We start from the raw sequence: 13463 nt of genomic DNA, 5'->3' as shown, positions 1-13463 counted from the left end.
TTAAAATTTTGAATGTATCCGTCTCTTCAGACAACTCCTTTTTCAAATTCTGTAACTCAAGATCAAACAAGAAGGACGCAGCTAACTCCGTCTTCAAAAAAACGAACAACCAAAGATGTAGCAAATTTCCAGCAGGATGATATTTTATTGGTTCATGACTCCCAACCTCACTTCCAAACATGTCAATCGTTTTCTCTTTCATTGGAAGAAAAAATTGCCCAACTTGAACAGGTTTCGTCTCAATACAAAGAAGAAGCCGTAACCCTGAAGGAGTCTGAGCAAAACACTTCGCTTGAAATTGAAGCTTTACTTACAAAATTGAGATATTCCCGTACTCAAAAACCTGCAACAAATAAAGATTCAAAAGATGAGAACAAATCTGCTCGTTCAACTCTTTCTAAGCCTCCTTTACAGCGTTCTCAAAGAACAATAAAGCGTGAAAGTTCGTTGCAGCCTTATTCCGGAGAACAAAGTGAAGAACCTCCGAAATCGATGCTTGAAAGTGAAACATCCAGAGATTTTCGAGTGAACTCATCGAAATATTTATCACGTGAATCATCACCTTCGCATCAAAAGCGTCAATCTGCCATCCCGCATCTTAATTTGTATTCCTCTTTGGAAACTTTGCCATCTCAGACTGCTGAAGAGAATAAGGAAAATGAAGCAAATGACGAACCAGAACTTTTAGAAACAGAAACGAAAAGTACTTCTGATGAGCCAAAAGCTCGTTCGTATCTCTTACAACCTCCCCAGAATTCAAAGAGTTCATTCTCAAAGATACGAACTCAACCACTTATTCGTCAAGGCGCTTCAGCTTCGACATTTTCTGCGACTCGAAATAAAAGCATGCCTCAGCAATCTTTGGATCAGTCATCAAATTTCCCAAGTGATGCTGCTGCTCCTGCTGCTGATAATTCCAGCGATGTTTCTTTGAAACCATCTTATTCAGAATCAAAAAGGCAGACATCTTATCCATTTTCTCAAAAGCGCTCTGCAATTCAATCGAAAGCATCCGAAGAAAAGCCGTTTGCTGATGTATCTTCACTCATTGCATCATATCTCGCAAGCAAAAAAGAATCATCTTCCTCTTCCTCTTCCTCTTCATCTTCATCTTCATCTAGTTCGTCTATGGAATCGACTTCTTCTTCTTCTTTTCCTTCTTCTTCCTCATCTTCTTCCTCTTTTCCTTCGGCTTCTTCCAGTTCTGTTGGCGCGTCTTCATCGCGATCAAGGTTATTGGGTTCTCCTCTCATGTCACCAGCCAGGCAGCAGTCAATTCCCAATGCTTCGTCAGCTGCTGGGCAGAGCTCATCATCATTCTCCAGTTATAATCCTTCCTCTTCTTCTTTTTCCTCCTCGGCTGCTGCAAATTCAGCACAAGGCAGTTCTGCTTCTGCTTCTTCTTCTTCAGGATTCTCTTCAGCTTCGTCTTCTTCTTTCTCAAATGCTCTAAGGGCAAGTGCTGCTGCGACGCCAGATAAAAGAAAAGAACGCTATCGAACAACTCCATCACCTTTCAGGCTCCCTTCTTCAAAATCTTCCTTCTTTCCGTCATCTTCTCAAATACGCGCTTAAGCATTTTTAATCGTAGTATCGCATTTCACCTTATTTTTTTTTTTTTAATGTACATTATAGCTTTTCCTATATGAAAATAAATGAAGTTTAATAATTATCAAAATAAATATTTTTTCATAAAAAATTTTAAATTAGAACTTATGTTCATCTTTTGGTGCTCTATTTTATTAAGTTAGTGTTACAATGCTTTTAAAATTAAAAAGTGTTTATGTATTTTTTAGTATTCAAAAACATGTGATTAAATATTGAGATACTTTGATTGAAATTCCAATTGAGGCGCTCTGAATTATATTTAATGGATAGACATCACTTCTTAATCTGCTTCTCTCTGATAAAGTGAACAAATGAAAATTCCACATCTCTTATTTTCAATACGAATAACAAATTGAAATTTTCAGATTTTTTCACTATTTGATTATCTTGTCCTGCAGCTCCGTTTTAATTCTGTTGATCCTATTTTCTCTTTTAGCAGAAATCAAACAATTTGAAAACTGGATTGATTGACGATTAAAGCATATTCGGATCTTGTTTGCATATTTGCGCCATGTAATAAATAAAACTAGCTGATCCCAAATAAATACGTAAAAAAATACGCTCTCCAAAGTGAAATGCCTCAAGAAGAAGGGAAAAAATAATTAAACAATAAAAATATCCTCTCAAAAACATTATAAATGAAAAGTTAATTTAAATTAATTGCTTTCACTCTCAATTTCATAACAAATAAGAAATGTATCTTTACAACAAAATTCCGTTTCTTTTCATCTTTTATGGAAAAACGACTGAATTGTTGCCTTTTTCGCCTTGTAAATCTTTGTGATCAGCTCGTCGCTCTTCTCAGCGCCGGCATTCATCGTCTCGATTGGCCTGCTGCGCGAGGCATAAAAGACAACAGTGGCCGACTTCTGTTTGAAGCGGATGGAGACAGAAAGAAGGAAAGGCGGAGGGAGGAAAAGATGAGAGAGATAGAAGGGAGAGGAGACAAATGAGGCGGTTGATGTCGCAGAGCTGAAAGGAGCGCTGGAGTGAGGTGAATGAAGTGTGGAGAGTGACGTGGAAGAGGAAGATGAAGAAGATGAGGAAGAAGATGAAGATAACGATGAAGAAGAGAAGGACATTGAAGCATCGGGGGAAGGGATGTGATAGTAAGAATTGACTTGATCTGAAGATGGATACATATTCATTGAAGAAGAGGAAGAAGAAGAGGAAGAAAAGGAAATAGAAGGATATGCCTGGTAAGATCCATAAACCGAAGTGGAAAGCGACTGAGAAATGGCGCTTTCTTTCTCTCTTTGCTTTTCTCTTTCTCTTTCCAGCTTTTTCATCTCTTCTTCTCTTTTGTGTGCTGCCTCTGCTTTTTCCTTCCATTTTCTGATGGCTTTTTCCTTTGTCGACTCCACTCTTTGGCACAGAAACAGATGCCCCACTTCCACATGCATCGGAAGCGGCAGAAGAAACGGCTCGACTCCGCGCTGGCGTCTGTATTGGATGACAAGATTGCCTCTTCGCAGCTGCGGGGGAAGTAGCGTCGCCTCCCCGTAGTTCAGATAGACACCGATGTCAAATGCCTCTTGCGAATAGCCCTTTTCTCTTTCTCTTTCTCTTTCTTTCTCTTTTTCTCTTTCTTTCTCTTTCTCTTTGAATGATCCTTTTAGCCCGCGCTGCATTTTCTCTTTTTCTTTTTCAAGTTTGTTGCCTTCTAAGCCCTTTCTTATATCGTCACCCCAAACACCTCCAAAAATACACTCAAATAATCCCTCTCGAAATCTACCTTTTCCCCACCGATGCGACCTGACAAGGCTATCAGTATCGTAATCTTTTTCTTTGGCTTGGTTCTTATCTTCTTCGTCTTGATTTGCTGCTGACTTTGTTTTGACTGAGGAAATTTCGGTCAATTTATCATCTTTGTAATCTTCAGATCCATCTATTTCGTTTGATGATCTGCTTTCTCTTCCTTCCAGAAATTGATCCTCAATGTAATGCTTTCTTTCTTTATCCAACGAAAGCAGCATTTCTACGGGAGCAACCACTATTATTTCATTAACAATAGATCCGCGTGCATCAAATCCATGATGATAACGGGGATCAAATTTCCATTCTCCATCAACAACAAATTTAAAGCAAAAGCATCCAACAGGAAGCTCAAGAGTAACTCCCCAATGCTTTATCCAATGAGTAATTTTCCCTTCTTCCTCCATTGAGCTCTGAGGTTTATAATTCTTCTTTTTGATTTCGAGAGACCCAATATGAGAAGATGATAACTCTGATAAATTCTGTAATTGAGCTTGGGAATATCTTCCAAGCTTTATATCTTCTGCAGTTGGACCTCTACAATCCACAACAGAATCTGGATAAGGCTGAAGCGATATCTTCGCTTTCCATCCATTGAACGAGCCAGCGATATAAACATTTGTAAATGCTCCATAATCCCAATAAAAAGACGTTTGTTGCCTATATTTTTGTTTTTGAGATACGTGTGAGAAGATGGATATTTCATCCATTTTTGATAAGCACTAACTGCAAGTTAAAATTCAACAAAATCCTTTTCTATGAAATATATCTCGATAAAAACCTCAATATAAATTTTAAAACTTCAAAAAAATCAAATATACTTCGAGAAAATGCAACAATTGAAAATTGATCAATTGCTCCATATTATTATTTGAAAATTAATAATCCCATAACTGTTTGCAATAACTGTAAATATTGGAGAGTTTTATGCTTATATTCCTTTCCATTGTTATTAATTTTGTTCATTGTGAAGTGCAAAAGGAATATCCTCGTTTAATTTGGGTGCATTGGGATAGAAATCCCCCAGAATATGTGAAACAATTTGTTGGTCACAACATTCAATTACTTTCAAACTTCACAATCACATTTTTGAACGACGATATAATGAAAGGATACATAGATTTCTCAGATCTCCCCAAAGGATTCAAAACATTGTCTTCCCAGCATAAATCTGACTATTTTCGACTCGCTTTACTTAGAAAATATGGTGGAATTTGGCTTGATGCAACTTCACTCATCAATTCAGCCGAAGAATTTGAAAAATTATATCAGGAAACAGTTGATACACAATCAGACATGATGGTTTTTAATAGCTATCACAAGCCAGATCGCCAACTTGAAAATGGGTTTATTATTGCACCTAAGAATAGTTCTGTTATTGATTTATGGATCAATGAATACAAATATGCAATTGAATATAATCGTTTGAGATATGTCAGAAAATTGTATCGAGAAGGCATTGATTTCACGCCTTTAATGTACACTCCAGTTACAAAAAATACTTATTTGACTGCTCAGAGGGCATTACAAAAAGTTTACCAAAGAAAAATGCCAAATAATTCAAAAATTCTAATAAAGGATTCGGAAGATGCTTGGTTTAAATTTTTGATTGATTGCAAGTTTAAGCGCAGCTGCATTCGGAAAAATTGGCAAAATCCTGAAATTGTCGCTAAGTATTGGTTCATCAAAATAATGGGCGACCAGCGTGGCTATTTCTTCCCTGATATTGAAAAGAAGAAATTCCAAAAGACATTGGTTCGTATCGCAGCAATGTTAGGTGTTGTGGCTGTTATTAATAAAGTTTTGAAGAGATATCCACTTTCACAAAAATCAATTCATTCATTTTAATCAACATTTCAGTTTTTGTCGCTTCATTTCATTTCATTCTTTATTTTTTTAGATGTTAAAACATCTTTTACAATTACAAACAATTAGATATGTATGATTGATTGTGTTTATAACATTAAGTTGAACAAAAAATCGAAATATTGAGTTTTTACAATTGTTTTGACGAAATGACATTCATAGATAACGTATCTACATAAAAATCGCTTGAATAATGTTTATTCTTGTTGTTAATCTTTTGCTTAACGATAATTTTCATTATTTGAGATAGGTTTGCTTGTATTTTTTTGTAATTTATAACTTTTTTTTTAACTGTGATATATACTTTTTTTTTTCAGTTTAATTTGGAAACCAAATACTACCTTTCACATCGATAATCCGAAAGAGTTATACGCATAACTCTAACGTTAGCATCATAACAAGTTAAAAGAAATAAAACAATACAAATAAAAAAGCAAAAATCCATATAAATATAACATTTCATAAGAAATTGAATTATTTGCCTTTTTTTGCTTCTTCTATTGCAACGCCGCAACAAATTGCATATGGACAACGTATTCTTCAGCACAAGCAGCTACATCCAATTCCCCATTCATCAAATTGGGAACAAAACAATCCATTTCATCCATTGTATGGAACTTCATGCTTGCAACAAGCTATGATAACAGCACAGAAAGCTACCTCTTCTTCAATCAAAGCCAAAACATTGCAAACAGTGGAATAGAAGTTGATGTCTGTGGGAAAACAAGATAAACGCCAGGTTACAGCGATCGAGAATACCTTTGAATGCTTCATTTCCTTCGATTCTGCTCAAGCATACACACCTTCAATGCACCCAATGCAAATCTTACATACAATGGCATAGCTGAAACAGATATCGCAAATATCATGGTTATCATCGTCATAATCATCAAAATCTTCTTCTTCGCCTTCATTGACTTCTTCGTCTTCTTGATTAGTTGGATATGAATTTTCTTGTCTCTCATCCTTTAAAGCTTCCAATCAGCATATGCATTCCACAACAGCCTCGTTTGCATGCACTGTCATTCAAATAGAGAATCAAGCGGAATCAAACAAACATTAGCATAAGCACAAGTATAAGCATTCGTACAAGCAAATATACAGATATTGATACAGAAGAATGAAGAAGATAAGAAGATAAGAAGAATTCCTTAGAATCAGAGGAAGATTTGAAGATAGCAAAAGAAGATGAAGATAAAGAAGAAGCATTGAAGGAGGAAGAGGTGGCTGGCTGTTAAACCCGAAGGGTGGAATTTATATTGTGGCTTGTGAAAGAAGAAGAGAAAGATAAAGAAGGAGAAGATGAAACATGAACGGAAGAATAAGGAGGAGGAGGAGGAGAAGCAGAAGAAGTTACAGAACAAGAAGCATCATTACATTCAACGGCAGTAGCAGAAGCAGTATAAAAATTATAATGATAAGGTTAGGAGCAGAAACAGAAGCATCCAAAAAACAGCCGATAGCTGAGCCTGCAGTGAGGAGGATGAATTAGAAGTATATGGTGATTGACGATAATGAGGAAGAAGGGGCTCAGATGATGCAGGTTGTGCCGAGCTTGAGGGAAGGGTAGTTTTCGGAGAGGTGGAAGAGGATGGGGGTGATTTGATTTGTGGAGCTGTGGGCGATGGCGAGGGCAGAGACTGTGAGGGAGCCCTGGGTCTGTTGGAAGAGGGCAGACGAGGCAGATGGATCTGACTCCGTAGAGGAAGACGAAGAAAAAACCGATTGAGGAACACCACAGGAGGCGATGGTAGTGGCAGCTGTGCCACTTCCAGTGATTTTTGTGTCAATCGCGCTGAAGGTGAGTGTTTGAATTTGAACAAATGTTGAGCTGAGGAAGGTGAAGAGACCTTTGGCTTTCATAGAAGAGAGTTAAGGCGAGAGATAAGGATTGGGTGATGATGATGACGACGACGATGAGGAAGAGGAAAGAGAAGATAATGATGAAGGAAAGGATGAAGAGGAACAGGAAGAAAATAGAAGCAGAAGAAGCAGTACAAATGGAAATAAATGCATTCTCTGGCTCAGCAGACTTCAAAAACGAAAAAGAAGAATAAGAAGGAACAGAAGGAAAGAAGCTAAACGAACGAACAAATCCTTCCTTTTCATTCACCCTCGAACGTACAAACGGACAACTGGCAGCAGACGGAGCAAGCATTGCATTCGGATTCAGCAGGGCAGATGAGCAGGCAACATGTTGAGAGAGAGAGAGATAGAAGGGCAGCAGAGGAAGAGGCAGATATCAACAGAACGAGTGCTTTAGGAATCGAGTGTGGGAGGAGTTGTGTGGTTCTTAACAATGGCAACGGTGATGAATGCAGCAGAACAAGAAACAGCAGAAACAGCAGAAATACCAGAGCAGCACTAATTGCATAAGCAGCATCAGCAGAAGAAACACTAGCAAAAACAGAAGCGGAAGCAGCTGCGGGTAAGAGGGGGAAGGGGTGGTGGAGGCTTTTCTCTATTGGCTGGCTGGCTGGGAGGACGAAGAGGAGAAGAAGAGGAGGAGGAACATGAATATGTGGTGTTACAAACGGAATAGGCAATACAGAAGGAAGAAGGGACAAAAGAGGGAAAACAAAAGACAGAAGAGGAAGACGGCAAACAAGGCAGGGCGGGCGATGTGTTTAAGAGGAAGCACTGCAGTTGACAAGATGGAAAGCATTCGGTTGGGGGGAGAAGAATCAAAGAGAGAGATTGCTTAAAGGCAGCTTCAAGGAGAGGAGGAAAGAGGAGGAATGGAACAGGCAGAAAAGGCGGCAGAGGAAGAGGAAGGATGAAAAAAAAATACAAAGAAGAGAAGGAGAAAAAGCAAGAACATCAGAAACCGAAGGATCATTTGCTCTTTTTTCTTCTTCCACTTTCACCACTCTTTCCATTCGACGCACGACGGACAATTCGTTGCCGTCTTCTCAGCTGTCAGCTGTCAGATGAGAAGAAAGGTCATATTCCCTCTGGTTCCAGCAACTCTTGCTTGTGCAATGGCGGATAAAGAGGATTCGGTGAAAAAAAAGGCAGATGTAGCAGAATATGAAGAATAGGTGGATAAGGTGGATAAAGAGGATAAAGAGGATATAGCAGAATTAGCGGAATTAGCAGATTAGGTGGATAAAGCGGGTAACGCTTCCTCTTCGTCTTTGTCTTTGTCGACTTCATTTTCGTCTTCTTCCCATTCGTCTGCTTCTTCTGGTGCTGTCTCGTAGCCTTCTTCATTTGTGTGTGCGTGTGGCGTGGTGGTTGTTGATGCGATGGTTAACAAAGATGCTGATGAAGGAAAGAGAGGAAGATACGAAAAAGAAGAAGATGATAATAATAATAATAATAAAGAAAGAAAAAAGAAAAAGAAAAAGAAATATAAGATGAATAAGATGAATAAGATGAATATGAGGTACAAGAGGTACAAGAGGTACAAGAACAATAAAAAATAGAAAAGGAAGAAGAAGAAAAAGAAGCAACCGGATAGAAAGAAGATGAAAATATAACGTTTTCAGCTGAAATAGAGAGGGAATAAGTGGAAGATGAGGAAGAAGAAATAAAGGAAAAGAATCCGAAGGAAAAGGATTAAAAAGGAAAGGAAAGGGAAAAAAATAAATAAAATAAATAAAATAAATCAAAATTAGAAGAAGAGAAAAATAAAAATGAAATAGATGAAGAAAAGAAAGAAGAAGAAGAAAAGAAGAAAAATAATAAAGAAAACGAAAATAAAGAAGAAAATAAAGAAGAAAATAAAGAAGAAAATAAAGAAGAAAATAAAGAAGAGAAAAGAGTGTATAGAAAATGAATAAAAAATAAGAAGAAAATGATGATGATGATGATGATGATGATGATGATGATGAGAAATATGAAAATGTTGATAATGATGTTGATTGATCTCAATCCAATGAGAAAAAAAAACGCTTCAGGAAGCAGAATTCCTCAATTAGCAGAATTTCTCCTCACTTTCTTCTCTCTTTTCTCTCCCTCCTCTCTTTCCCTCCTATTTCCCTCTCTTTTCCTCTCTTTTCCTCTCTTTTCCTCCTCTCTTCTCCTCTCTATATGAATGAACATATGAATGAATGAATGAATGAAAATAAGAAAGCAAATAAGTGAGTATGTGAATGTGCCCCTTTGATCCATTCTAAACATGCTCCTCCATTCAATCAATATGATATTCTATAGATTTCCCAATCAAATATGCAATAATTCCCCTTCTCATAATAAAACTTGTCTTGTTCTCATCCAAAAGTGCTCCTTCTCTCTCAGCAGCCAACGATTCTTTAGTCACCTTTTTGGGTTTTGATGCAGAACGTAGAATTTCCTTCAATAGAATTCTGTTGCTGTTCGCATGTGATGTGATCGTTGTTTGTTTGCCTGTGAAAATTTCACACAAAGTTCGATTTGGATGATTAATGTGTCTGTAATCCGTGTTAATATTCAGAAGAAATGAATGAAGTCATCATGAAGGTGTTGATGTGCTGCTTGTCCATATCAAACCGTTTTGAATGAAAAAATGCAATGATTGTGCAAAATGAGCAGAGAAATTGAAGAATGATAATGCTGATGATAAATATCAAGAAAATTCATAAGCCAGTTAATCTTTTCAAAGGCTGATGAACAATTAAAGATGAAGAAGGAAGAATCATCTGAAGCACAAAAAATTGTGCTACCCCACTTCAAATTCCGAAATGAGTATAAAAGAAGACGTTGAAGGCGATGAAGGTGGAAGGAATCAGCTTTCTTTTCTGAAGGCAAGTCATCAGCAGAAGGGTTGCATAATTGTGCGGACTTTAGCATAAAGCACTAATAGCTGATGGAAAATGCGCAAACCAGCCAATTCTATAGAAGGAAAAAGACTAAAAAATGTTTTGCCTATATGTTGAAAAATGTGAAAAGAGTTTATTAAAAGGAGAAAGAATAAATTTTTCAAAATAAAATTAAAAAAAAAAAATAAAATAAAATAAAATAAAATAAAATAAAATAAAATAAATAGAATTTATAAAAATAATAATATAAAAAATGGCAAACTCGCTTTGTGTTTTGAGGCTTTAATTTTATTGAGTTTGAACTGAACCTTTTCATGTTATAATAAGCATCTTTGCAGCCTGTGCTCCCATCAGCAAGCAAGAATATCATCAGAGGCGCTTTTCAAAAAGAAGAAATTGAAGGAGAAAAAGAAGATAATAGGAATGTTAAAGGGTTCTCAAATGTCAGATATTTCCTGTTGTGAAATATGTTTTTCAAAAAAAATCTTGTTCATTAACACAGTGGCTAACACTTCGCTGATAGAGGTCAAAGAATAAAGTTAAGCAGTCGAAATCAATGTTGTTAACATCCCCTGCTCAGATACTTGCCTGATGCTGAAATAGTGTGCTTTCTCTAATTTCCAGATCTCATACCAATTAATGAAAAGCAGTTTGACTGCTCATCCCAATACACAAAAATGATTCCTTTCTCGTTTCATCCCAAGAAATGCTTCTGACCCATTGTTTCTGCGACCATTCTCCTGCTTCGGTCATTTGCTCATATTTTTCAGTCATTTTCGTTCTTTCAATCCAACAAATATAGATTATCTTCTTTTTCATTCAGTATATCTGTTTCATAAACTCCAACTAACTTTTTAGCGTGCTGTACTCGTTTTAAATAACTCCTTTTTAAATTGATCAACCGTTCTTCCTTTTTTTCTTCAACGCTGATCTGATTCATGTACTTATGCCTTACCAAGTCTATTTTTCAGCTAATTCATGTTTTTTTTAAATAAAAACAAAACTATGCAAATTATCAAACACAAACCTTTCGTATAGCCCTTTCCAAAATAAATGGAAATTTTTAGCAAAAATTCACATTGTTACGCTCTGTTAAGTTAAAGAATGAACATTTTAAGAATAAGCCGATCTTTTGCCTTTGAGAAGGCTATAGGCAGAAATATCTTCAAAATTGAATAAAAGAAATATAAAATTGCAAACACCTTTATCTTTACATTCCGGATTCTTTTAAATTCTTTAAAATTAAAGATGTTTTTAAAAATATCATCTGATTAATTTCCATCGTTGCCAACTCCTGTTCAACCTTCCATTTCATCATAGAAAATAATATTTCTAAGTGGAAAGGTAATGAAAATGCTCCGATCTCTCATTTTTACTTGGATATTCCTGTTCAAATAAAAGGATTTGATCAAAATTTACATAATTATGGGAACATGTTGATCGAGACGATTCAACAAAAATAATCTGATAAATGTTTTTTATCTTGTTTGATAAGGGGGGAAAAACCAGTATATAAAGCTCATTATTATTTTCAATTTATAATCAAAAAACAATTGTGTTTCGAATGACATATTCAAATTGTTCCAGTTTTAAATGTTCTGGAACTAATAATTGTCATACGTTCGTATGGAAAACTATGAAGTTATTTTGATTTATTACTTAAAATTTCAAGATTTTTTCATCAGTTTAAATTGTATTTTTCAAACAAACAGAATTGAAAAGACTTCCAACTTTTCAAGATAAATGATAGTTTTAAAAATTATTTCTTATTTTCGGAGTGTTTTTTCTTTATAGGTTATTATTCTTTGGAGAGGCATTATTCATTTTAAAGATAAGATTATGATGATTGTTTGAAAAAACTATGTTCGAGATTTTTATTATTGAAAAACTATCTTTGAAAAAAGTTTCAACTTTTCACTGTCGTTGATCACAGGGTGGTTTTTTTTTATCCGGACATTTTTTTGTGCGAAGAAAATTTATTATCAAAATTATTTCAACCCACTTTTTGGATATTACAATACATCTTCAATATTTAAGGAAAAGTCAATAATTAAATTTGCAGATTAAATTGCCATATTTAGTCTCTGAAATGGGTGGGAGGTGGGGGAGATGGGCGGAATAAGCTCCTCAATCTCTGATTTGAATCAACCGTGAGAAGAGTGGGTTATTACAAATGGGCTTGTTTTGCAAAAATTTTTATCAAAATGAATATTATTCATTTATTTTTTAAAAAAAATTTTTTTGATCATTTCCAATATTTATTTTGGATGAGCGTCGTGAAATATAGAATAGAAATTGGATTCACGTAATTGAGAGATTTAATGAAATCTTTTCAATAATATCGTTTTTTGAAAAATAGACATTAACGCATTTTTTCAATCAAAGCAGAAAAAAATAAATGTGTTTCCGACTCAGCAAATCTGAACGAAAACTTCCGTTCTTTGATGAATGGAGTGAACCTGTGTGACGTGTTGAAAAAAAATTTCACGTCCGTCAGTAATATTCCAGTGTCTTTTTTTTGATAAATAGATTATTCATAATATGGGGGAAAATATGAGACTTCAAGCTTTTTCATTGAAAAATTATGCACTTTTGATTTTCTTTTTGTGATACAAAAATTTATTGAAAATAAGAACAACTTTTGAATTACGTGTGAGTTCACAACACATTTTGTTATAATATCAATGATGCTTGTTTACAGATATGAAAATCAAAATAATTTTGAAATCTGAAAAAGCGCTATAAAGTTATGAGTGAAGCAATTGTTTTGTGCATTGTGCATAAAAAGCTTGAAAGTTCGTATTTTCCCCCATATGTGCTTGCTTTTTATAAATAATTGAGATTTTTTGAATATTATTTATAAAAGTTTGCAGTTTTTATATTTTTTTTTCACATGTCCCATTTATCGATTTCAATTTCGTATTCAATAGAAATGCATTTATGAAAGAGATCACACACATCTTAATCGATTCTTCATTCTTTTCGGAACAAAAAACTTCATGTTTCAAACAAACTCTTCACAATATGCTCATATCGTGTATGGAGGAACTGAAATTCACAGAGAGAAATTAAGTCGATTGTCTTTTTCTGACTTGAATGGCAATCTCTTTGAATAGTGTGAATGAAACGACTCATATCGCGGAAGTGATTGGGGCGGAACACTTTATGTTGCTAACTTGAATGCAAATCTCTCAATCACATCTTGCTCGTTCAACAAATGTTCCACAGATGGAACAAATGGTGGAGTTTAATATAGTAACAGTTTCCAGAATGAGAATATTGCAAAATCCAATTTCACAAACTGTTCAGCACAAAATGGAAGAGCAATTGATATGGATGGTCGGCAATCATCTTCCGTTTTTTTCATTTTCAGATGATAGAGTGGAAAGTTGAAAATCATAAGCACAATTGGAACTGCATGGTTCTTTTATATTGGTGATTTTTCTTCAAACGATCAATTCTTATTCACAAAATGAAAGTGTATTTCAAATT

At 35.3% G+C, this 13463-nt stretch overlaps 2 protein-coding genes across 2 annotated transcripts; one reads left to right on the top strand and one right to left on the bottom strand.

Annotated features, from left to right (window-relative positions):
- Positions 1–12: 12 nt before the first annotated feature.
- Positions 13–1594, top strand: MONOS_3114 (uncharacterized protein; the record flags this gene model as incomplete). The annotated part of the gene is made up of 1 exon (XM_067873090.1): positions 13–1594. The coding sequence occupies one exon, from the start codon at positions 13–15 to the stop codon at positions 1573–1575; it is 1563 nt and encodes a 520-aa protein (XP_067720002.1). The 3' UTR covers positions 1576–1594.
- A 739-nt stretch (positions 1595–2333) lies between these two features.
- MONOS_3115 (uncharacterized protein) lies at positions 2334–4073 on the bottom strand (the record flags this gene model as incomplete). The annotated part of the gene is made up of 1 exon (XM_067873091.1): positions 2334–4073. One exon carries the CDS (start codon positions 4071–4073, stop codon positions 2334–2336), a length of 1740 nt encoding a protein of 579 aa, XP_067720001.1.
- Positions 4074–13463: the final 9390 nt, after the last annotated feature.

Source organism: Monocercomonoides exilis (assembly GCF_001643675.1).
Source record: "Monocercomonoides exilis strain PA203 chromosome Unknown scaffold57-524287, whole genome shotgun sequence".
NCBI lineage: Eukaryota > Preaxostyla > Oxymonadida > Polymastigidae > Monocercomonoides > Monocercomonoides exilis.
This window is presented reverse-complemented; position numbering and strand designations above follow the sequence as displayed.